The sequence below is a fragment of the Dendrobates tinctorius genome, unplaced genomic scaffold, assembly GCF_039654945.1.
Source record: "Dendrobates tinctorius isolate UK_male_01 unplaced genomic scaffold, ASM3965494v1 ptg000143l, whole genome shotgun sequence".
In the NCBI taxonomy this organism is placed as follows: Eukaryota; Metazoa; Chordata; class Amphibia; order Anura; family Dendrobatidae; genus Dendrobates; species Dendrobates tinctorius.
Genome location: NW_027361810.1, coordinates 1,140,488 through 1,165,101, shown reverse-complemented (window position 1 = coordinate 1,165,101; position 24,614 = coordinate 1,140,488). Strand labels below are relative to the sequence as shown.

The following is a 24,614-nucleotide window of genomic DNA, read 5'->3' as shown; positions in this document are numbered from 1 at the left end:
GACGAGACATACACGTGCCGTACGGTGGAACTGTGGCTACAGATATGGCGGCACATGGTAACGGGCACAAGACGGTTCGTGAGTGGTCAAGGAGTAATAGAGACTATATCTAAAGCCCAAAAATGGCCGGTACTATATCCGGCGCCCAGTAATGGCCGGTACTATATCCGGCGCCCAGTAATGGCCGGTACTATATCCGGCGCCCAGTAATGGCCGGTACTATATCCGGCGCCCAGTAATGACCGGTACTATATCCGGCGCCCAGTAATGGCCGGTACTATATCCGGCGCCCAGTAATGGCCGGTACTATATCCGGCGCCCAGTAATGGCCGGTACTATATCCGGCGCCCAGTAATGGCCGGTACTATATCCGGCGCCCAGTAATGGCCGGTACTATATCCGGCGCCCAGTAATGGCCGGTACTATATCCGGCGCCCAGTAAGGACCGGTACTATATCCGGCGCCCAGTAAGGACCGGTACTATATCCGGCGCCCAGTAAGGACCGATACTATATCCGGCTCCCAGTAAGGACCGGTACTATATCCGGCTCCCAGTAAGGACCGGTACTATATCCGGCGCCCAGTAAGGACCGGTACTATATCCGGCTCCCAGTAATGACCGGTACTATATCCGGCTCCCAGTAAGGACCGGTACTATATCCGGCGCCCAGTAATGACCGGTACTATATCCGGCGCCCAGTAATGACCGGTACTATATCCGGCGCCCAGTAATGACCGGTACTATATCCGGCGCCCAGTAATGACCGGTACTATAGTAGCTATTTGCCATGTGGCAATAGGCTAGTGCAGTGACTGTTGGCACCATGGCATTGGCAGACAATGGTATAGTGAGCGCTGATGGCACCATGGCACAGGCAGACACTGGTATAGTGAGCGCTGATGGCACCATGGCATTGGCAGGCACTGGTATAGTGATGGCACCATTGCAGCGGCATGTTGTATGCACACAGTATAATGGCACCCCTATGCAGCATTACTTGTGGCAGACGCCAGGGGGCATTCGGTGGTCACAGACAGTGGATGGAGCATAGGAGGATTATTGATAGATGAAAATACGAGTATCACCCTCACCGTCCCCTGATCCTGATGCTACAGCCTCTGCCTCACGTCCTACAATGGATGTCGCCTGCAGCAGGATGAGGAATAGTTGGCATGCGCCTGAGCAGAAAGCGTCTACTCCACCCTCACAGGTGGCATCGCCCCCGGCTCAGGTGGAATTTCCAAAATTCCAGGGATGATATAAAGTCCATTTATGGAGAAAACTGTGTGGGACAAATAATGGAGATCCTCCAGACAAGAGGTATATCGAGTGTTGTGTGCCAGGAGCAGTCGTACCGCCGGAGCGGGCACCGAGGCTGGCGAGGCGCAGGGGCGAGTCACACAACTAAGTCATCAGCTCGGTGCTCGGCATGGCGGCACGGGCTACAGATATAACTGTATGCTCCATTAACTACAGCAATCCCCACCGTGACAGGCCAATAATCCCAACCACGAGAGCTCGTAACCATAAATTACCCGTGTAAACGCCATAAATAATCGATTACCCCATAAAACATCCATATACAAACACTTTCCTGCCGCCGCCGCGCTCGTAGCTTGTAAGCAGTAGCGAGAAGTGATATAAAGAAGGACTGATGAGGGACACGTGCCCGACAGGAGCATCAGGAGAATCCACACCACCTGGAAACGGCGCGGCGCAATGGCTGTACGGCAACTAATCCAAAACTACTACTACGGCAAATGGTGGGGCATGCTGGAGGTGAAGTGCTGTCAGAGTGGACAAGAGTAGAAAAACCATGGAACCAAATAAGACAAAACTTAGTAGCCAAGCTGCCACCTCCTCGTCAAGGGGCAGCAGCCCATCACTGGAAGATGGCAGCCACCCTGGGAATGGAGAGCAAGGGTTAAAGGCGGCGCTGCGATCGGCTAGAACAATGCAGCTGCACTGATGAGGACCCCGGCTCGGGGCTTTCAGGAGCCCATTTAGCTCAGCTCCGGCGGATCGAGGAGACTCAATCTGCAGAATAACCTTGGATGACTTTCCAAGGTTGGAATCCGTTGTCCTGAGCTGCTCCATAGACAAAACATGGAGGCCTCCAGACAGCCGTGCTGATGTGATTGTCCCCTGGAGAGCTGTATTGTGGCGGCACATAAGTGACAACGCCGCAGTCACGAAATTAAGAGCAAATCCCCCGAATGAGTCCAGGGTGGAGCGAGCGGCAGAGTCAGTCCTATTAGCCTTTAATCAGCGGCTAATTACCAGCCGCTCCCTGACGCTTTCTTCATCGTGCAACCGCCAGGGTCTCATTCATCATAATCTACTAACGTGAACAGTGCCGAACACACCGGGGGATATCGGGATAATCCCACAAACACAGCCAGGAGGGTCCCAGGGTAATCCCATACACATCTTCAGAGGAGCGTGGGGACCTCGGAAAAAGGAGCTGGGACCTCAGAAAAAGGAGCTGGGACCTCAGAAAAAGGAGCTGGGACCTCAGAAAAAGGAGCTGGGACCTCAGAAATAGGAGCTGGGACCTCAGAAATAGGAGCTGGGACCTCAGAAATAGGAGCTGGGACCTCAGAAATAGGAGCTGGGACCTCAGAAAAAGGAGCTGGGACCTCAGAAATAGGAGCTGGGACCTCAGAAATAGGAACTGGGACCTCAGAAATAGGAGCTGGGACCTCAGAAATAGGAGCTGGGACCTCAGAAAAAGGAGCTGGGACCTCAGAAAAAGGAGCTGGGACCTCAGAAATAGGAGCTGGGACCTCAGAAAAAGGAGCTGGGACCTCAGAAAAAGGAGCTGGGACCTCAGAAATAGGAGCTGGGACCTCAGAAATAGGAGCTGGGACCTCAGAAATAGGAGCTGGGACCTCAGAAATAGGAGCTGGGACCTCAGAAATAGGAGCTGGGACCTCAGAAATAGGAGCTGGGACCTCAGAAATAGGAGCTGGGACCTCAGAAAAAGGAGCTGGGACCTCAGAAATAGGAGCTGGGACCTCAGAAAAAGGAGCTGGGACCTCAGAAAAAGGAGCTCGGAGCTCAGACAAAGGAGCTCGAACCTCACAAAAAGGAGCTCGGACCTCAGAATAAAGAGCTCGGACCTCAGAAAAAAAGGAGCTCAGATTAGAATAGTTTTCTTCTAAAAATAAAAAAGGAATAAAAGTAAAATAAGGAGGCTGAGATTAGGTACAGGCCCGGCACTTACACAAAGTATCTACATTTATATATTATTATTATATATCACTTCTATTATGTGGGGTGCAGAGAGCCGCTGACTGCTTGGGTTAGAAGATCCCTCTGATCGCATACAACACGGCTCTGAAGTGCGCAACTCCTGTGCAGCACGGAGCACAGGCACAAACTGTATGGGTGCAAGTACGGCCCCATAGACTTACTTACAACCCGCAGGAGCTGCCACCTAAGAGCGATGAGGACACACACCGCAAAGAATTAGTAACATTTTGCAGCCTTTATGTGTAAAACATTTTGCAAATGCTGGGCAGCCCTACAAAGAGCAGTAACCCTAAAAATAATAGCAAGATAAATGGCAAATGAGCTTTAATGGGGATAAATGTAAGGTCATGCACTTGGGTAGAACGAACAAGTTGTATAATTATGTGCTTAATTGTAAAACACTGGGCAAAACAGTCACTGAAAAAGACCTGGGTGTATGGGTGGACGACAAACTCACATTTAGTGGCCAGTGTCAGGCAGCTGCTGCAAAGGCAAATAAAATAATGGGATGCATTAAAAGAGGCATAGATGCTCATGAGGAGAACATAATTTTACCTCTATATAAGTCACTAGTGCGACCACACTTAGAATACTGTGTACAGTTCTGGTCTCCGGTGTATAAGAAAGACATAGCTGAACTGGAGCGGGTGCAGAGAAGAGCGACCAAGGTTATTAGGGAACTAGGGGGTCTGCAATACCAAGACAGGTTATTACACTTGGGGTTATTTAGTTTGGAGAATCGAAGGCTTAGGGGTGATCTTATTACAATGTATAAATATATGCGGGGACAATACAAAGACCTTTCTAATGATCTTTTTACTCTTAGACCTGTGACGGGGACAAGGGGGCATCCTCTACGTCTGGAGGAAAGAAGGTTTAAGCATACTCACAGACGCGGATTCTTTACTGTAAGAGCAGTGAGACTATGGAACTCTCTGCCATATGATGTTGTAATGAGTGATTCCCTACTAAAATTTAAGAAGGGACTGGATGCCTTTCTTGAAAAGTATAATATTACAGGGTATATACACTAGTCTCCTTAATATTGCGTTGATCCAGGGAGCTAGTCTGATTGCCGTATGTGGAGTCGGGAAGGAATTTTTTTCCCCAATGTGAAGCTTACTGTTTGCCACATGGGGTTTTTTTTTGCCTTCCTCTGGATCAACATGTTAGGGCAAGTTAGGATAGGATATGGGTTGAACTAGATGGACTTAAAGTCTCCCTTCAACCTTAATAACTATGTTATAACTAAGAGGAGCGATGGGTTACAGTCACTTACTGAATATGGAGGCGAGATCCCAAGAAACCTCAATCATTACCACATTTATGGTCTTCCAGCAAGAAGAGCCCAAACCACACAAACCCTGTCTCTGAGCACACACAGTCTCCGCACACAGATTCTGAGCACACAGTGTCTCCGCACTCACACACACAGTGTCCGCACTCACACACACAGTGTCCGCACTCACACACACAGTGTCCGCACTCACACACACAGTGTCCGCACTCACACACACAGTGTCCGCACACAGATTCTGATCACACACACAGTCCACGCGCACACACACACAAAGTATCAACACATAAAACATCAAGAAAAATAAATGAAAATTTGTGTCTTTTGATAAATAGAAGCAAAATCTGAATGTCCATTTCCGGAGGTTTCCATCCTCATTTTGATCTGATATGAGCAGATAAAGTCTCTGACTCTACAGGATAATGACAGAAGAGATGAGGCCAGGAATGGAAGGAACCAATAACCCCCACACTTCGGCTGTTACAGGACTACTAGTCCCAGCATGCTACCTCCTGCAAAAACCATAACTTGCACAGATGTGAACCTGGATCTTATTAAGCAGAAGATCTTCTGTCCACAGTCCTCTGCAGGGTGACAGCAGAGCTAGAAGCACAACGTCACCTTCCACGGCTGTAGCGATGTACAGAATATCTCATGAGATTCCTGCAGGATGCGACGCTGCATGTGATGAATCCATGTGTGATGCCGAATGCGGGGATACGGCCATCACCAGAGACTGCAGAACTCTGTTGTACCCCCAAAGATCCCAGACCCCCCGGTACCTCCGCACCGCAGGTGGCACCGTCTGTGACCATAAATACAGAGCGCAATCACCCAGCACCGCAGCCATTACCGTGGGTGACAAATAATGCAATCCAGGCGGAGGACGACGCATTCACTAACCGGCCAGGTAATTGCTTTGTTCTCTACTCGGCGGCACAAAGAGGAACATTACGGCTGAGAAATAGCGAGTGCGGGATTATATGGCGCCACGTTCCAGTGACTTCACATTCACCCCAAAATAGTCCTAAGGCCAAGATAGTAAATTGTCTCAATGTTCCCAATTATCTCACAGACCCGGGTCGCTCCTGAGACGGATCGGACATTTTCATGACTAATTTGGGTTTTGCAACCAATGAAAAGGCATCTGCGGAACCACGGACCAGGAAATGGCAAGGAAGGACCTGGCCTGACCCGGACCCCCGGTTCTGTACACGCTGCCAGCAGACTGTGGACGGGCGGGACCCTAAAGATTCTATCACTTATGAGGATCCCAGGATCAGGTGAAGCCACATCAATCCTTGCACTAAAATCCTCCCCGGGCCCGACAATCGATGGCCCAGGACTAGCTGCTTACTGTCAGGGCATGCTGAGACTTGTGGTTCCACAATAGCTAATGAGAAACGGACCAACATAAGTGAAAGAAAAATCGCGGCGCCGCATCCTAAATGTCAGGATTGTGGCGGACGGCAGGAAAGTATTAACAGCGGAGAACGGACACAGGCGGCGATCAGGTGAGGATTATATGACGCGTGCGGTGTGAAATCTGTACTAGATCTTTATAATCCCGCCGTAGGCAGAGAGCGGTCACTTACAATCAGCTCGTATTTTCCTGTAATGAGGGTACGGCGCGGCGGGGGAAGGGTGGGCGCCTCGTACACATTTTCAGGTTTTAATTGCGGCAGGTTCGTCTCAGCGGCAAATAAAATAACTGTAAAAGCTCCGGAGAGCCGAGGACGAGTCACAGCGATTCAGAGTAACGTGCGCTCTAGGGGGCAAAACAGACAAAGTGGGCATCCGCATCCCTCCGATCCATCGATCGCATCCCTCCGGCCCATCCCCTCCCTGTACAGGCAATGGCGGCTTCTTGCTTCACCCTTACATTTCCGCAGATCTCTCATGAAGCTGCGGACAGTTCCCTGCAGAGATGAGCGCAGCTCCGGGGTCTTAACGAGCTCATGTAACAAGGACTGGGGTCTATAGCAGCTTTGAAGATGAAATCAGAGGAGACGGCGACCTGTAGACTCCAAGTACCGCAATGAGGAGAGTCACAGACAGAGACTGCCGGGGAGATGAGCGCGCGAATTACCGGAGAGTGCGGAGCGCTCCTGCCGCTCATCACTGATACGGATCCATGGCAGCTGCAGCGAGGCGAACGGTGGAACGAAACGGGGAGAGGAACAGCCAAGTATCCGACCTGACCGGGGCCAGTGGAGCCAGAGGGATAAACTCTACATATGGCGGTGAAACTGAAAAGATGGCTCCGAAAACTGAAGCTATTAATGCTGCCAAACTGTGCAAAATAATACCACCGAGCAATGCCTACAAACAGCCAATGCAGACATAATACTGCCATAAAATGCTCAACGTCCAAATAATACCACCAAACAGTGCAGAAATAATACCACCATACTGTGTGCTAACAGTAACACCACTAATGCACTAATAATGCTGCCATACCGCGCTCAAATAATGGTGCTTCACAGTGATAATCACAACCAAAGGAGGCGTCTGATCGGCTCCAGATTTATTCTACAGCCGGAAGATGACCCCCAACACCCAGCCAGTGTCAGATAAGCCCCCTTTACATTTAGCGATGCACCAAATGGGGTACAATTGCTGTGATTATATTAATGTAGCATTTTTATGGATAATTTTAAATGAAATAAATAAAAAATAAGTTTTATATAATATGGTTCTCATCTTTTGGTAATGGTGTTTTATAGCCATGTATTGTAAATGTTTGTAACAATGTAACAAGTTTTGGTCTCCAGTTTCCTGTTCCATGTCTCGGCTGCCGAGGTTGCACTCAATGCCAGGCTGCGGACACGTGGCATGTAGCCGGGCACCCAGGCTGGCATTAGGGGCCAGTGTACCTGGCAGCCGCAGACCACCACACGTTCCCAGGCAGATTTCTCCATGGTAACAAGACCCCAACATTATGGGTCCCAGCCAGGACCACTCACTCCCCCGGCATCGCTGCCAATGCCACTCATTGAGCGCCAGTGACGGGTAAATGATACCACACAATGTGCCACAGGGTGAGGGCAGGCGTTCCCGAGACGGGTGGGTGACACAGGAACACTGTGACGCAAACTGCAGCAGCGCAACATACAGCACAACGACATCACAGGGAGCAGGTATGAGAAGGGTTAATGGGCTGCCGCCTGCTCTCCTCCAGAGACAGCGCCACTCCTGTCCACAGGATGTGTCTGCTACTGCAGGTATGGGGGGTTTTATGCAGCTTTGGAGGTGACTAGAGTATGAGATGAAATGAGGCCTAGATCAGAGTATTAGACGCGGACCCTCACACTGCGCCCCCTTTACAGCTTCACAATGGATTTTTGCTCCTTACAGAAATTGCACCTATATAAATGAGGAATAACGTGTAGACGTGAGCGCTGCTGTGAAGCTGCTTAATGCTGCTCCCGGTGCCCCTGCCCTCTCACCCATGTCAGCAATGGAAGGATCTCATTAATCAAAATTCAGCACTTGACAAAGATCGTTATCTGGGGACAGCGAGGTCTCGCAGGGCGAGAAATGGATTTTCACCTCTCGAAGTCATCATGAGCCGTAATAAGACAGTCAGGACTCGAGAGGTGACAAGCGGCACAAGCTGCAGCCAATCCCAGCGCCCGCTGCTCCGCACGCGCCACTTACTACAATGTCTAGGACCATCGCTGTCCGATGACCAGAGAGGCCCCCGCTCTGCCAAAAGCGGGAAGAAAAGACATGAAAACGCTGAAAAAAAAAAATCACATCCTTCATCTAATGGCACAAAAGAGCAAAAGAACGGATTTAACCCATTGCCAACTGTCAAATCCATAAGTGTATGTGGATCTGGAGCCGAAAAACAGACAGTCCCTCACGCCTTATATCGAGTCCCTATGTGCACTCACTGTGTGCGTGCGGTGTGAAATCTGTACTAGATCTTTATAATCCCGCCGTAGGCAGAGAGCGGTCACTTACAATCAGCTCGTATTTTCCTGTAATGAGGGTACGGCGCGGCGGGGGAAGGGTGGGCGCCTCGTACACATTTTCAGGTTTTAATTGCGGCAGGTTCGTCTCAGCGGCAAATAAAATAACTGTAAAAGCTCCGGAGAGCCGAGGACGAGTCACAGCGATTCAGAGTAACGTGCGCTCTAGGGGGCAAAACAGACAAAGTGGGCATCCGCATCCCTCCGATCCATCGATCGCATCCCTCCGGCCCATCCCCTCCCTGTACAGGCAATGGTGGCTTCTTGCTTCACCCTTACATTTCCGCAGATCTCTCATGAAGCTGCGGACAGTTCCCTGCAGAGATGAGCGCAGCTCCGGGGTCTTAACGAGCTCATGTAACAAGGACTGGGGTCTATAGCAGCTTTGAAGATGAAATCAGAGGAGACGGCGACCTGTAGACTCCAAGTACCGCAATGAGGAGAGTCACAGACAGAGACTGCCGGGGAGATGAGCGCGCGAATTACCGGAGAGTGCGGAGCACTCCTGCCGCTCATCACTGATACGGATCCATGGCAGCTGCAGCGAGGCGAACGGTGGAACGAAACGGGGAGAGGAACAGCCAAGTATCCGACCTGACCGGGGCCAGTGGAGCCAGAGGGATAAACTCTACATATGGCGGTGAAACTGAAAAGATGGCTCCGAAAACTGAAGCTATTAATGCTGCCAAACTGTGCAAAATAATACCACCGAGCAATGCCTACAAACAGCCAATGCAGACATAATACTGCCATAAAATGCTCAACGTCCAAATAATACCACCAAACAGTGCAGAAATAATACCACCATACTGTGTGCTAACAGTAACACCACTAATGCACTAATAATGCTGCCATACCGCGCTCAAATAATGGTGCTTCACAGTGATAATCACAACCAAAGGAGGCGTCTGATCGGCTCCAGATTTATTCTACAGCCGGAAGATGACCCCCAACACCCAGCCAGTGTCAGATAAGCCCCCTTTACATTTAGCGATGCACCAAATGGGGTACAATTGCTGTGATTATATTAATGTAGCATTTTTATGGATAATTTTAAATGAAATAAATAAAAAATAAGTTTTATATAATATGGTTCTCATCTTTTGGTAATGGTGTTTTATAGCCATGTATTGTAAATGTTTGTAACAATGTAACAAGTTTTGGTCTCCAGTTTCCTGTTCCATGTCTCGGCTGCCGAGGTTGCACTCAATGCCAGGCTGCGGACACGAGGCTGTGTGCAGCCTCTTTCTCCTCTGCGGTCACTGTGCGCAGCCTCTTTCTCCTCTGCGGTCACTGTGCGCAGCCTCTTTCTCCTCTGCGGTCACTGTGCGCAGCCTCTTTCTCCTCTGCGGTCACTGTGCGCAGCCTCTTTCTCCTCTGCGGTCACTGTGCGCAGCCTCTTTCTCCTCTGCGGTCACTGTGCGCAGCCTCTTTCTCCTCTGCGGTCACTGTGCGCAGCCTCTTTCTCCTCTGCGGTCACTGTGCGCAGCCTCTTTCTCCTCTGCGGTCACTGTGCGCAGCCTCTTTCTCCTCTGCGGTCACTGTGCGCAGCCTCTTTCTCCTCTGCGGTCACTGTGCGCAGCCTCTTTCTCCTCTGCGGTCACTGTGCGCAGCCTCTTTCTCCTCTGCGGTCACTGTGCGCAGCCTCTTTCTCCTCTGCGGTCACTGTGCGCAGCCTCTTTCTCCTCTGCGGTCACTGTGCGCAGCCTCTTTCTCCTCTGCGGTCACTGTGCGCAGCCTCTTTCTCCTCTGCGGTCACTGTGCGCAGCCTCTTTCTCCTCTGCGGTCACTGTGCGCAGCCTCTTTCTCCTCTGCGGTCACTGTGCGCAGCCTCTTTCTCCTCTGCGGTCACTGTGCGCAGCCTCTTTCTCCTCTGCGGTCACTGTGCGCAGCCTCTTTCTTCTCTGCGGTCACTGTGTGCAGCCTCTTTCTTCTCTGCGGTCACTGTGTGCAGCCTCTTTCTTCTCTGCGGTCACTGTGTGCAGCCTCTTTCCTCTCTGCGGTCACTGTGTGCAGCCTCTTTCTCCTCTGCGGTCACTGTGTGCAGCCTCTTTCTCCTCTGCGGTCACTGTGTGCAGCCTCTTTGTCCTCTGCGGTCACTGTGTGCAGGCTCTTTGTCCTCTGTGGTCACTGTGTGCAGCCTCTTCTCTGCGGTCACTGTGTGCAGCCTCTTTCTTCTCTGCGGTCACTGTGTGCAGCCTCTTTCTTCTCTGCGGTCACTGTGTGCAGCCTCTTTCTCCTCTGCGGTCACTGTGTGCAGTCTCTTCTATGCGGTAACTGTGTGCAACCTCAATGTCCTCTGCGGTGACTGTGTGCAGCCTCTTTCTTCTCTGCGGTCAGTGTGTGCAGCCTCTTTCTCCTCTGCAGTCTATGTGCAGCCTCTTTCTCCTCTGCGGTCACTGTGTGCAGCCTCTTTCTCCTCTGCGGTTACTGTGTGCAGCCTCTTTCTCCTCTGCGGTCACTGTGTGCAGCCTCTTCTATGCGGTAACTGTGTGCAACCTCAATGTCCTCTGCGGTGACTGTGTGCAGCCTCTTTCTTCTCTGCGGTCAGTGTGTGCAGCCTCTTTCTCCTCTGCAGTCTATGTGCAGCCTCTTTCTCCTCTGCGGTCACTGTGTGCAGCCTCTTTCTCCTCTGCGGTTACTGTGTGCAGCCTCTTTCTCCTCTGCGGTCACTGTGTGCAGCCTCTTCTATGCGGTCACTGTGTGCAGCCTCTTCTATGCGGTCACTGTGTGCAGCCTCTTCTATGCGGTCACTGTGTGCAGCCTCTTCTATGCGGTCACTGTGTGCAGCCTCTTCTATGCGGTCACTGTGTGCAGCCTCTTCTATGCGGTCACTGTGTGCAGCCTCTTTCTTCTCTGCGGTCAGTGTGTGCAGCCTCTTTCTCCTCAGCGGTCAGTGTGTGCAGCCTCTTTCTCCTCTGCGGTCAGTGTGTGAAGCCTCTTTCTCCTCTGCGGTCAGTGTGCAGCCTCTTTCTCCTCTGCGGTCAGTGTGCAGCCTCTTTCTTCTCTGCGGTCACTGTTTGCAGCCTCTTTCTCCTCTGCGGTCACTGTGTGCAGCCTCTTTCTCCTCTGCGGTCACTGTGTGCAGCCTCTTTCTCCTCTGCGGTCAGTGTGCAGCCTCTTTCTCCTCTGCGGTCAGTGTGCAGCCTCTTTCTTCTCTGCGGTCACTGTTTGCAGCCTCTTTCTTCTCTGCGTTTACTGTGTGCAGCCTCTTTCTCCTCTGCGGTCACTGTGTGCAGCCTCTTTCTCCTCTGCGGTGACTGGGTGCAGTGGATGCCGCAGTAACAGTGCGCAATGTCAGCCATGTTTGGCCCCTGCAGCCGGCGCTCTGCCTCCATGGTTCCCCAGGAATGTGTTAATCCTCCGGCATCATGGTAATATGCAGCGCAAACCAGGCGGCGCAATAAAGCAGAATGTTGTCACTCTCCAGCGGAGCGTCGCTCGTTGGTCCTGCACCAACTTCACCAGCACCCCCTCCTCCGTGACGAGTGCGCCGTTTGCCGGTTGATGGACTGATGCATTAAGTGCTTCTCACAGAAGAGGCCATTTTATCACTTTAATGACACGAGAGAAAACATCCCGAGACTGCGAGCGCTCCACAAAACTGCGTCCGTAAATCAGGGCGCGACGTCTCCCTGCTGCGCGGTACAAAGTGCCAGGACGGCCAGGGATGGAAACGCCAAAATATCATAAACCAGGGAGCGGCCGCTTTATATCCGCCGTCAAACGTTTACAAGCAGAAGTGATGGCAATATAAAGACAATGCCGAGAGCAAGGTCAGCGGCGTCAGCCCGAGAGCAGCGGCATCCGCCGGGACAGCACCCTACAAATCATACTACATGTACAAGGAAGCACAATGACCCCCATCACCCAGCGGGCAGAACAACACCACCGGATCCACCAAAGAATCATCAGACACCACTAAGTCTGCGACAATTCTTCTCTGCACCTTCATTGCGGTGATTTGCGGCTTCACTGCGCAGTTCGAGATTTATACAGAAAATTTACACTACCATTCAAAAGTTTAGGGTCACTTAGAAATTTCCTTATTTTTGAAAGAAAAGCAGTTTTTTTCCAATGAAGTTAACAATAAATGATTCAGAAATACACTCTATACATTGTGAATGGGGTAAATGACTATTCTAGCTGCAAACGTCTGGTTTGTAATGCAATACCTTCATAGGTGTATAGAGGCCCATTTCCAACAACCATCACTCAAGTATTCTTATGTTACTTTGTGTTTGCTAACTGTGTGAGAAGGCTAATGGATGGTTAGATACCCTTGAAAACCATTGTGCAAGTATGTTAGCACAGCTGAAAACAGTTTGGCTGATTAGAGAAGCTATAAACCTGACCTTCCTTTGAGCTAGTTGAGAATCTGGAACATTACATTTGTTGGTTCCATTAAACTCTCAAAATGGCCAGAAAACAAGAACTTTCATGTGAAACTCGACAGTCCATTCTTCTTCTTAGAAATTAAGGCTATTCCATGTGAGAAATTGCCAAGAAACTGAAGATTTCCTACAACGGTGCGAACTACTCCCTTCAGAGGAGAGCACAAACAGGCTCTAACCAGAGTAGAAAAAGAAGTGTGAGGCCGCGCTGCACAACTGAGCAACAAGACAAGGACATTAGAGTCTGTAGTTTGAGAAATCAATGCCTCACAGGTCCTCAACTGGCAGCTTCATTAAATAGTACACGCAAAACACCAGTGTCAATGTCTAGAGTGAAGAGGCGACTCCGGGATGCTGGCCTTCAGGGCAGAGTGGTAAAGAAAAAGCCATATCTGAGACTGGCTAATAAAAGGAAAAGATTAATATGGGCAAAAGAACACAGACATTGGGCAGAGGAAGATTGGAAGAAACTGTTATGGACAGACGAATCCAAGTCTGAGGTGTTTGGATCACACAGAAGAACATTTGTGAGACACAGAACAACTGAAAAGATGCTGGAAGAGTGCCTGACGCCATCTGTCAAGCATGGTGGAGGTAATGTGATGGCCTGGGGTTGCTTTGGTGCTGGTAAAGTGGGAGATTTGTACAAGGTAAAAGGGATTTTGAATAAGGAAGGCTATAACTCCATTTTGCATCGCCATGCCGTACCCTGTGGACAGCGCTTGATTGGAGCCAATTTCATCCTACAACAGGACAATGACCCAAAGCACACCTCCAAATTATGCCAGAACTATTTAGGGAAGAAGCCGGCAGCAGGTATTCTATCTGTAATGGAGTGGCCAGCGCAGTCACCAGATCTCAACCCCCATTGAGCTGTAGTGGGAGCAGCTTGACCGTACAGTACGCAAAAAGTGCCACCAAGCCAAACCGACATGTGGGAGGGGCTTCTGGAAGCATGGGGGGAAAGTTCTCCAGATTACCTCAGCAAATTAACTGCTAGAATGCCAAAGGTCTGCAATGCTGGAATTGCTGCAAAGGAGCATTCTGTGCCGAAAGCAAAGTCTGAAGGAGAAAATTATTATTTCACATAAAAATCTTTTTTTCGAACCTTGTCAATGTCTGGACGAGATTTTACACTCATTTGGCAACTCATCTGATTAATAAAATTATGAGATTTCATGGAAAACGCTAAATTGTCTGGGTGACCCCAAACTCTGGAACGGTAGTGTACATATTTGTACATCCAAAAAGGAAATGAAAAATCTCCCAGTAAATCCGGATCCCTGCGACGCCGCAGAGCAGCCCCCAATATTGGGGGACATCGTGTGCCGCTATGATGAGTAATGACCCCTGTCCGCAGAACACTCAGTGTGACCCTGCCGCAGCCTGAGGGTACAGCGGGCACTACCACGCGCTGTCACTGGCAGGCTCTCAGCTCCGGGCAGTTCCTACACTACAGTCATCTTCTCCCCGGCCTGAAATGGCTGATAACAGGGAGCAACGGACACAAGTGTACCAGGAGGGAGAGGACGCGAAGTTCAATGCTTGACGTCGGAGCCGACGATCTCAGCTTTTCCCTCCATTTTTGCTTTTATATTCATCTGTGTGTCTGTTTTGGTGTCCATTAAGTATCTTTTCATGGTTTGGACATTTCTACTGATATCGCCAGATATACAGACACCCAGCACCCATCCTCCCCCATTACAAGCCCTCAGGCTCAGACCGGACTACAGGGTAGTAGGGGAATCCCCCGGCGGGCCCCTGTGCGGATCTGGGACCCCAACACCACTGGACGGGCAGCACTCGGCATAATTCACTTTGCACAGAAAAAAGCCGCATCTCCTCATTCAGTAACCAAACTGCCCAGTGTCTTATTATAGAGAGTATAGAGGTAAATTTGTGACCGAGGGTCGGGTAATAATTGTGTACAGGTGAAAAGTGGACCCTCTCCCCCAAACCTTATCTGAGGGACTGCCAGGAAAGGATTTTAATAACGTGATTGTGTTACACTGCCACCTGCAGGGATCTGACAGTGCTACTGGCCCCCACCCATCCCTCCTGGCCCCCACCCATCCCTCCAGGCCTCCATCCGCTCCTCCTGATCCCCGTCCGCCCTCCCCTCCTGGCCCCCATCCGCTTCTAATTCCCGTCCACCCCTCCTGGCCCCCACCTGCTCCTCCTGATCCCCATCCGCCCCTCCTGGTCCTGTATCACCAGGTGACAGCGCCGTATCTCTCGCTGCCTGTATGTGGCGCTCTGCACGAAGTGTCGCTCCCTGTAAGTCGCTGTGGACTGGCCGTCTCGGACTCGGCAGCGCCACACTTTGCACCAGAGATGGATTGTCGATAGCTGCAGAAAAGGTGATAAAATTCTCTGAAATCTGAGGAGACAAAGGAGGATTCATACTCTGCGGTGCGGGGTGGAGGTAACACACATTGCGACTGACCGCTGCCATGGGGACACTGATGTCAGATGAGGGGAGTAATGAAGCAGCGGACCCCCGCAACCAGGGTAATGCAGGGTGAACGCTCTCATCCGCTGCGCCCTCCTGCAACCTGCGCAGCACTCCTTACACCGAACAGCCGACGCCTGCTGTGCACCCGCCTCAAGTAGACCCACATTACACCCAACGCGGCTCCGCTGTGCCCATGTGGCGCAGTACAACCAGCCCAGGCGGCATCCACACCGTCAGCAATGGCTGCATAGTCACCCAGCGGGGCAGGAAAAAGAGATCATCACTCACACAACTGCCCCCAGAAGACACTCCTACCCCCCCAGCAGACACTCCTACCCCCCCAGCAGACACATTCACCCCATCACTTACCCCTCGGCCCGGTACATGGAGCATCGCTCCAGGGGAACCTTCAGGACGCCATTGTTCAGTCCCACGAATAGGGAGCGGTTACTGTGCAGGATCTGCAGGTTGAGGATCGGCTGCTGTTGGCCACTCGGGAGGATGTGCATCTCCTCCAGGTAACAGCTCCGCAGGCTGCGATTGGCGGTGGACAGCGCCTTGAGGATGGTGCCGCGTTCTGCCGAGCAAAAGGAGACACTCAACAAATCAACAGAGGCCAAAGGAACCCAGAAATAAGACAGTAGCCCCACATACCTGACACCAGTACTGTAATCTGCAGCACTCCAGACCCATATATCTGATGGTAGCCTGTAATCTGCAGCACTCCAGACCCACATATCTGACAGTAGCCTGTAATCTGCAGCACTCCAGACCAACATATCTGACAGTAGCCTGTAATCTACAGTACTCTAGACCAACATACCTGATGGCAGCCTGCACTCTGCAGCACTCTAGACCCATATACCTGACGCCAGCCTGTAATCTGAAGCACTCGAGACCCACATACCTGACACCAGTCTGTAATCTGCAGCACTCCAGACCCACATATCTGATGGTAGCCTGTAATCTACGGTACTCTAGACCAACATACCTGATGGCAGCCTGCACTCTGCAGCACTCTAGACCCATATACCTGACGCCAGCCTGTAATCTGAAGCACTCGAGACCCACATACCTGACACCAGTCTGTAATCTGCAGCACTCCAGACCCACATATCTGATGGTAGCCTGTAATCTGCAGTGCTCTGTGCACATATATTTACCCTCCCTCTTACTTTGGGGGTGTTACTAGATGAGCCGTTATGATCATCAGCAGTGACGTACCGGTCCCAATATACATGACGTGATACAGCGTGTCCTTCCCCTGCACAATATCCACCACCAGCTTAGAGAAGCGCACGCTGTCCTGCGTCACCAGAGGGTCCACGGAGACCGGCTGCACCACGTCGTTCATCAGGAAGAGGCGCTGAGCGTCCTGCAGGCTGCGCTCCGTCAGGTTCTCATTGGGGCTGTCATCATTCAGGATCCCACACTACGAGACACGGAGGATTAGATACATGGCTCAGCAGTCAGTATCACACAGAATAGGATTAGATACACGGCTCAGCAGTCAGTATCACACAGGAGGGGATTAGATACAAGGCTCAGCAGTCAGTATAACACAGGATAGGATTAGATACACGGCTCAGCAGTCAGTATTACACAGGATAGGATTAGATACACAGCTCAGCAGTCAGTATCACACAGGATAGGATTAGATACACGGCTCAGCAGTCAGTATTACACAGGATAGGATTAGATACTCAGCTCAGCAGTCAGTATCACACAGGATAGGATTAGATACACGGCTCAGCAGTCACTATCACACAGGATAGGATTAGATACACGGCTCAGCAGTCAGTATCACACAGGATGGGATTAGATATACGGCTCAGCAGAAGGTATCACACAGGATAGGATTAGATACACAGCTCAGCAGTCAGTATCACACAGAATAGGATTAGATACACGGCTCAGCAGTCAGTATCACACAGGAGAGGATTAGATACACGACTCAGCAGTCAGTATCACACAGGACAGGGTTAGATACCCAGCTCAGAAGTCAGTATCACACAGGATAGGATTAGATACACGGCTCAGCAGACAGTATCACACAGGATAGGATTAAATAAACGACTCAGCAGTCAGTATCACACAGGATAGGATTAGATACACGGCTCAGCAGACAGTATCACACAGGATAGGATTAGATACACAGCTCAGCAGACAGTATCACACAGGATAGGGTTAGATACACAGCTCAGCAGTCAATATCACACAGGATAGGATTAGATACACAGCTCAGCAGACAGTATCACACAGGATAGGATTAGATACACAGCTCAGCAGTCAGTATTACACAGGATAGGATTAGACACACAGCTCAGCAGTCAGTATCACACAGGATAGGATTAGATACACGGCTCAGCAGTCAGTATCACAGGATAGGATTAGATACACGGCTCAGCAGACAGTATCACACATGATAGGATTAGATACGTGGCTCAGCAGACAGTATCACACAGGAGAGGATTAGATACACAGCTCAGCAGTCAGTATCACACACGGCTTAGATACACAGCTCCGGAGTCGGTATCACACACGGATTAGATACACAGCTCCGGAGTCAGTATCACACACGGCTTAGATACACGGCTCCACAGTCAGTATCACACATGGCTTAGATACACAGCTTTGCAGTCATTATCACACATGGCTTAGATACATGCCATCTGGGGCACATCACGTCTGATTGGACGGGATCATCGAGTCTCTAGGCTCCGCCCACTGGCTCACCTGGAAGTTGGGTATGGGGTTGAGTGTCGGCAGCCAGGCAGAGCGCGGGTTCTCCTGGTACCTGAAGGGGCCGTTGAAGGCCTGAGTGATGGCGCTGAGGTTGAAGGCGCACACCGCGGAGGCTGCAATGCTGTTTCTGGAAACCGAGAGAAAATAAAACTGCAATCACTGGAAATAATTCTGCTCCGATCATCACCGGTAGTGAACAGGTAATGGCAGCGACCGAAGGAATCCCAGCAGCATCCAGCAGAATTAAGAGTGCAGCTCTGGCTGTGACTGGAGCGTAACACAAGGTGAGTCGGGATTACGGCCTCGTACCGCAGTTTATGTCCTTTGAGCTTCACTTTGAGTGGTCTCCTGAGCTGAAGATCAAGAACGAAGGACGACTCTCGGACTGAGCAGAAAATGGAGGATTTATTGGCCGCTACAACCGCGACGTGGCAGCCGACCTCGTGCAACACCAAGCTCAGGGGGATGAGCGACAGCTCTGAGGCTTCGTGATCACCCCTGCAGCAGACACTGCACAAAGTGTCGCTCGCTGCCTGCATCATGTGACTGCGCCAGCGAAAAACGTACAATACAATGTGAACGCGGGCGAGGAGGATGACGGTGCGGTCACTGTACACCAGGGCAGGGCGCACAAACTTATCTACAAGTGGACAACCCCTGACTGGATGAGCGGCACCAACAACGGACAGATCGGCGGTGCAGCCTAATGAGCGCCGCTCCACACCGTAAACCTTTACGCATCCATTACAGCCCCTGGCACAATCTGGATCACTTTCTTGTGCCGCTCGGAATAAGTTTCCAGCTCGGGATTCTCAGATTTACATTCACAGAACAGAGAAGACGCAACCGTGGAGCGAAACCGCGAGAAACGCCGGAGAAACCACAGTCCCGGCATCGAAAGCGAGAGCAACACTGTGTCCACTGTAACACGGCTGCCATTACAAAGCATCTCAGACTCATCCCATCACTCCCTGCAGGATATCCTGGGACTTGTAGTGCGCAGCGGCCATTACTCACACATTGGTGGTGAAGACCCCGTAGATGAGGTCCTGCTCCTGGAGGAGGAAGGTGCTCTGCAGCTCGTTGTAGTAGAAGGGGACCTCTCCGGAGCGCGAGCAGTTCAGTCTCGCCTTCATGAACGTCGTCCATGTGTCCTCCAGTAAAAAGCGGCCCCCAAAGTCGTTCTTGCAGACCCGCGCCACTCGCGAGTACACCGTCTTCCCGCACTCGTGCTCCACCGCGTTCTCCCGGAAGAAGAAAAACGTAAACAGGCCAATGTCATAGGCAGCCACAAAATTGGGTTCTGGGAAAGAAGAAAGACCCGGTTGCGAGAGTGACTGACACATTGTAACAAAACTGCTGCAGTGTTTTATAAGAGCACATACAACATATCATACACAGATGTGGCAGAGCCCAGTTCTGTTACATAGGACTGCATGTATCATCTACTTTATCTGCACTGACATGTGACAACCTCAGCTCTGCTACATCTGTGCTGTGTGCTACACACTGCACCAAACCCGCTCCGCTGCTCACCGTTCAGCCACTTGGAGTTGTACTGTGCGGTGCGGAGAGGAGGGATACTGCCCAGGCTCCGGTAGATGGCCGGGTCACGACCGGAGAAGTCTATGACGGTGGCAGCATACAGTTCGCCGCGGGCGGTAATGACGGCGGTGGAGTTGTGACGCGGGTCGTAGGGGCAGCGAGCGACTCCATTGATCTTCTCGATGACTCGGCTGATGTTCCCCACCTGAAATACAAAGTGAATAACTCCTCAGACAAGGATGGTGCTACAGCAGCAGTGAAGAGGTTAAATAGATCGGAGGCTGCGCAGCGAGATCCCGGGGACCTCCGACCATCGCCCATAGGGCCGTGCAGTCGTATGAAGCCCGGGGGACTCTGCGACTAAACGCTGCACGTGCCCCCCCGGCCACGGAGCTCTTCTGATCCGGGGTCCGAGATTTCACAGTCAATGTCCTGAATGATTGACACAAGTCATCGCCCCCTCACATTGACCCATCAGTGCCCCCCGGGGTCAGCGCCACAAGGCCAGGACAACAATAAAAATAATCCCCTTCATTAAGAACCTGAGACCTGCACACACTGTGGGGGGCTCCTGAGGACTCGGGTGTCTCAGAGGGTCTCATCTCTGCTGCCGCCTCATTACTGATCTGTTTATAGAACACGAAGAGAATAAATGGAAGCAGATGTGAGGGGGTTCCACAGATATCACTGGTCCCAGTGCTGGGGGCTCCGCAGACGTCACTGGTCACAGTGCTGGGGGCTCCGCAGACGTCACTGGTCACAGTGCTGGGGGCTCCGCAGACGTCACTGGTCACAGTGCTGGGGGCTCCGCAGACGTCACTGGTCACAGTGCTGGGGGGCTCCGCAGACGTCACTGGTCACAGTGCTGGGGGGCTTCGCAGACGTCACTGGTCACAGTGCTGGGGGCTCCGCAGACGTCACTGGTCACAGTGCTGGGGGCTCCGCAGACGTCCCAGTGCTGGGGGCTCCGCAGACGTCACTGGTCCCAGTGCTGGTGGCTCCACAGACGTCACTGGTCCCAGTGCTGGCGGCTCCACAGACGTCACTGGTCCCAGTGCTGGGAGCTCCGCAGACGTCACTGGTCACAGTGCTAAGGGTTCCGCAGACGTCACTGATCCCATGGCTGGGGGCTCCGCAGACTTGAATGGTCCCAGTGCTGGGGGGCTCCGCAGACTTGACTGGTCACAGTGCTGGGAGCTCCGCAGACTTGACTGGTCCCAGTGCTGGGAGCTCCGCAGACTTGACTGGTCCCAGTGCTGGGGGGCCCGCAGACTTGACTGGTCCCAGTGCTGGGGGGCTCCGCAGACTTCACTGGTCCCAGTGCTGGGGGCTCCGCAGACGTCACTGGTCACAGTGCTGGGGGCTCCGCAGACGTCCCAGTGCTGGGGGCTCCACAGACGTCACTGGTCCCAGTGCTGGGGGCTCCGCAGACGTCACTGGTCCCAGTGCTGGGGGCTCCGCAGACGTCACTGGTCCCAGTGCTGGGGGCTCCGCAGACGTCACTGGTCCCAGTGCTGGGAGCTCCGCAGACTTCAATGGTCCCAATGCTGGATGCTGCGCAGACTTCACTGGTCCCAATGCTGGGTGCTCCGCAGACTTCACTGGTCCCAGTGCTGGGTGCTCCGCAGACTTGACTGGTCCCAGTGCTGGGGGGCCCGCAGACTTCACTGGTCCCAGTGCTGGGAGCTCCGCAGACTTCACTGGTCCCAGTGCTAAGGGTTCCGCAGACGTCACTGATCCCAGGGCTGGGGGCTCCGCAGACTTCACTGGTCCAAGTGCTGGGGGCTCCACAGACGTCACTGGTCCCAGTGCTGGGAGCTCCGCAGACTTCACTGGTCCCAGTGCTGGGAGCTCCGCAGACGTCACTGGTCCCAGTGCTGGGAGCTCCGCAGACTTCACTGGTCACAGTGCTAAGGGTTCCGCAGACGTCACTGATCCCAGGGCTGGGGGCTCCGCAGACTTGACTGGTCCCAGTGCTGGGGAGCTCCACAGACTTGACTGGTCCCAGTGCTGGGAGCTCCACAGACTTCACTGGTCCCAGGGCTGGGAGCTCCACAGACTTCACTGGTCCCAGTGCTGGCGGCTCTCCGCAGACGTCACTGGTCCCAGTGCTGGGAGCTCCGCAGACGTCACTGGTCCCAGTGCTGGGAGCTCCGCAGACTTCACTGGTCCCAGTGCTGGCGGCTCCGCAGACTTCACCGGTCCCAGTGCTGGCGGCTCTCCGCAGACTTCACCGGTCCCAGTGCTGGCGGCTATCCGCAGACTTCACCGGTCCCAGTGCTGGCGGCTCTGCAGACTTCACTGGTCCCAGTGCTGGTGGCTCTGCAGACTTCACTGGTCCCAGGGCTGGGAGCTCCGCAGACTTCACTGGTCCCAACGTTTCGGCATAAAGCCTTTCTCAAGGTAGTTGCATTACTGGTTAGAGCAGGAAAACGCGGGTCTCACAGGACAACCGGGTATTTTCAAATAGAGGTAAGGTTCCATACATTTCGCAGAGTGTGCCTGTTCCGGACCTCTACTGCAGGCGTCCATCCACCATCCACCCACCTAGCATAGTGACCTGATCACTCTTCCCCCCTCGCACACTCTGCGAAATGTATGGAACCTTACCTCTATTTGAAAATACCCGGTTGTCCTATGAGACCCGCGTTTTCCTGCTCTAACCAGTAATGCAACTACCTTGAGAAAGGCTTTATGCCGAAACGTTGGTGCTGTTGCTCTGGTTAGGTTCCCTTTGCAGTGTGTCAATAAATTCACTTTGCTTTATTACTTGTATATAGTTTTTTACCCCCAGAGCACCTTCAACGGGTGGTAGAGCCTGGAATTTCTATACTCTTTCACTGGTCCCAAGGCTGGGGAGCTCCGCAGACGTCACTGGTCCCAGGGCTGGGAGCTCCGCACACTTCACTGGTCCCAATGCTGGGGGCTCCGCAGACTTCACTGGTCCCAGTGCACAGTGAACTCAGTGCTGGAGTTTTGCCCCAGATGGGCCGCAGGGAGAAGAAGAGTCAGCACAAGTGAAGTAAAACACGTAAGATCCCTGTGTGATTTGTATTGGGGGCCACACGGGGGGGGGGGGGGGGGGGTCACCGGCCATCACAGTGCACATATCACCTACCTGGCGGCTCGTGCAGACGGGGGAAAAGGCGTTAGTCCCACAGGTGAAAACACGTTTCCCGGTGACAATCAGGACACGGACGTAATTCTGGCATTCCTCCTGCAACACAAAGACCCCGAACGTGAGACGGTGAGAAGAGTGGTACGTCAACGGGGGACCCTTAGCACCCGCCTCACGTGACTGATATCAGCCCCTCTTATAATGCTCCAGTACTGATATAACCCCCAGACATTACACCATATGTGACTGATATCAGCCCCTCTTATAACACTCCAGTACTGATATAACCCAGACATTACACCATATGTGACTGATATCAGCCCCTCTTATAACGCTCCAGTACTGATATAACCTCCAGACATTACATCATATGTGACTGATATCAGCCCCTCTTATAACGCTCCAGTACTGATATAACCCAGACATTACACCATATGTGACTGATATCAGCCCCTCTTATAACGCTCCAGTACTGATATAACCCCCAGACATTACACCATATGTGACTGATATCAGCCCCTCTTATAACGCTCCAGTACTGATATAACCCAGACATTACACCATATGTGACTGATATCAGCCCCTCTTATAACGCTCCAGTACTGATATAACCCCCAGACATTACACCATATGTGACTGATATCAGCCCCTCTTATAACACTCCAGTACTGATATAACCCAGACATTACACCATATGTGACTGATATCAGCCCCTCTTATAACACTCCAGTACTGATATAACCCAGACATTACACCATATGTGGCTGATATCAGCCCCTCTTATAACGCTCCAGTACTGATATAACCCCCAGACATTGCACCATATGTGACTGATATCAGCCCCTCTTATAACGCTCCAGTACTGATATAACCCCCAGACATTACACCATATGTGACTGATATCAGCCCCTCTTATAACACTCCAGTACTGATATAACCCAGACATTACACCATATGTGACTGATATCAGCCCCTCTTATAACACTCCAGTACTGATATAACCCAGACATTACACCATATGTGGCTGATATCATCCCCTCTTATAACGCTCCAGTACTGATATAACCCCCAGACATTGCACCATATGTGACTGATATCAGCGCCTCTTATAACGCTCCAGTACTGATATAACCTCCAGACATTACACCATATGTGAGTGATATCAGCCCTCTTATAACGCTCCAGTACTGATATAACCTCCAGACATTACACCATATGTGACTGATATCAGCCCCTCTTATAACGCTCCAGTACTGATATAACCTCCACATAGTGCCGAGTGTCAGCTGTGATAATCCGCTGACACCCGGGCGCAATCAGCGGTGCTCCCCCCGTGAGCGCCGCTGATCGCGCTGACGTACTATCCAGTCATTGGTCATACGGGCCCGGGTACCGTGGATGGGATAGTATGTCAGATGGCAGAAAAGGGTTAAACTGATAGGACTTGATTTGTAAAGGCGCACACCTGTCTATATAAGACCTCACAGCTCACATTGCATGTCAGACCAAATGAGAATCATGAGGCCAAAGGAACCGGCCAAGGAGCTCAGAGACAGAATTGTGGCAAGGCATAGAGCTTTGTAAAACCCAAAACCCAGATAAACTATGACAAGAAGTGAAAATCACTGATCACAAACGTCGTCATTCAATGTCACTGAGCGAGAGCGAGTGTGCAAAGAAGGGGCAAAATGTCACCTCTAGATGTGCAAAGCTGGATAGATGGACCCCAAAAGACTGCATAGAAAGCTGGAGAGACAGACCCCAAAAGACTACAGAGAAAGGTGGGAGAGACAGACCCCAAAAGACTGCAGAGAAAGGTGGAGGCAG

At 51.8% G+C, this 24,614-nt stretch overlaps 1 protein-coding gene across 5 annotated transcripts in view; it reads right to left on the bottom strand.

The window, feature by feature from the left end:
* Positions 1-24,614, bottom strand: part of SEMA5B (semaphorin 5B) — a 241,460-nt gene that overhangs the window by 63,470 nt on the left and 153,376 nt on the right. For all 5 annotated transcript variants that reach the window (XM_073545278.1, XM_073545282.1, XM_073545279.1 and 2 more), the window contains 6 exons: positions 22,788-22,886; positions 19,661-19,874; positions 19,142-19,427; positions 18,116-18,251; positions 16,604-16,811; positions 15,749-15,956 (listed from right to left, as the gene is read on the bottom strand). In XM_073545278.1, the coding sequence (XP_073401379.1) occupies positions 15,749-15,956; positions 16,604-16,811; positions 18,116-18,251; positions 19,142-19,427; positions 19,661-19,874; positions 22,788-22,886 (1,151 nt within the window). The remainder of the gene's footprint in view (positions 1-15,748; positions 15,957-16,603; positions 16,812-18,115; positions 18,252-19,141; positions 19,428-19,660; positions 19,875-22,787; positions 22,887-24,614) is intronic.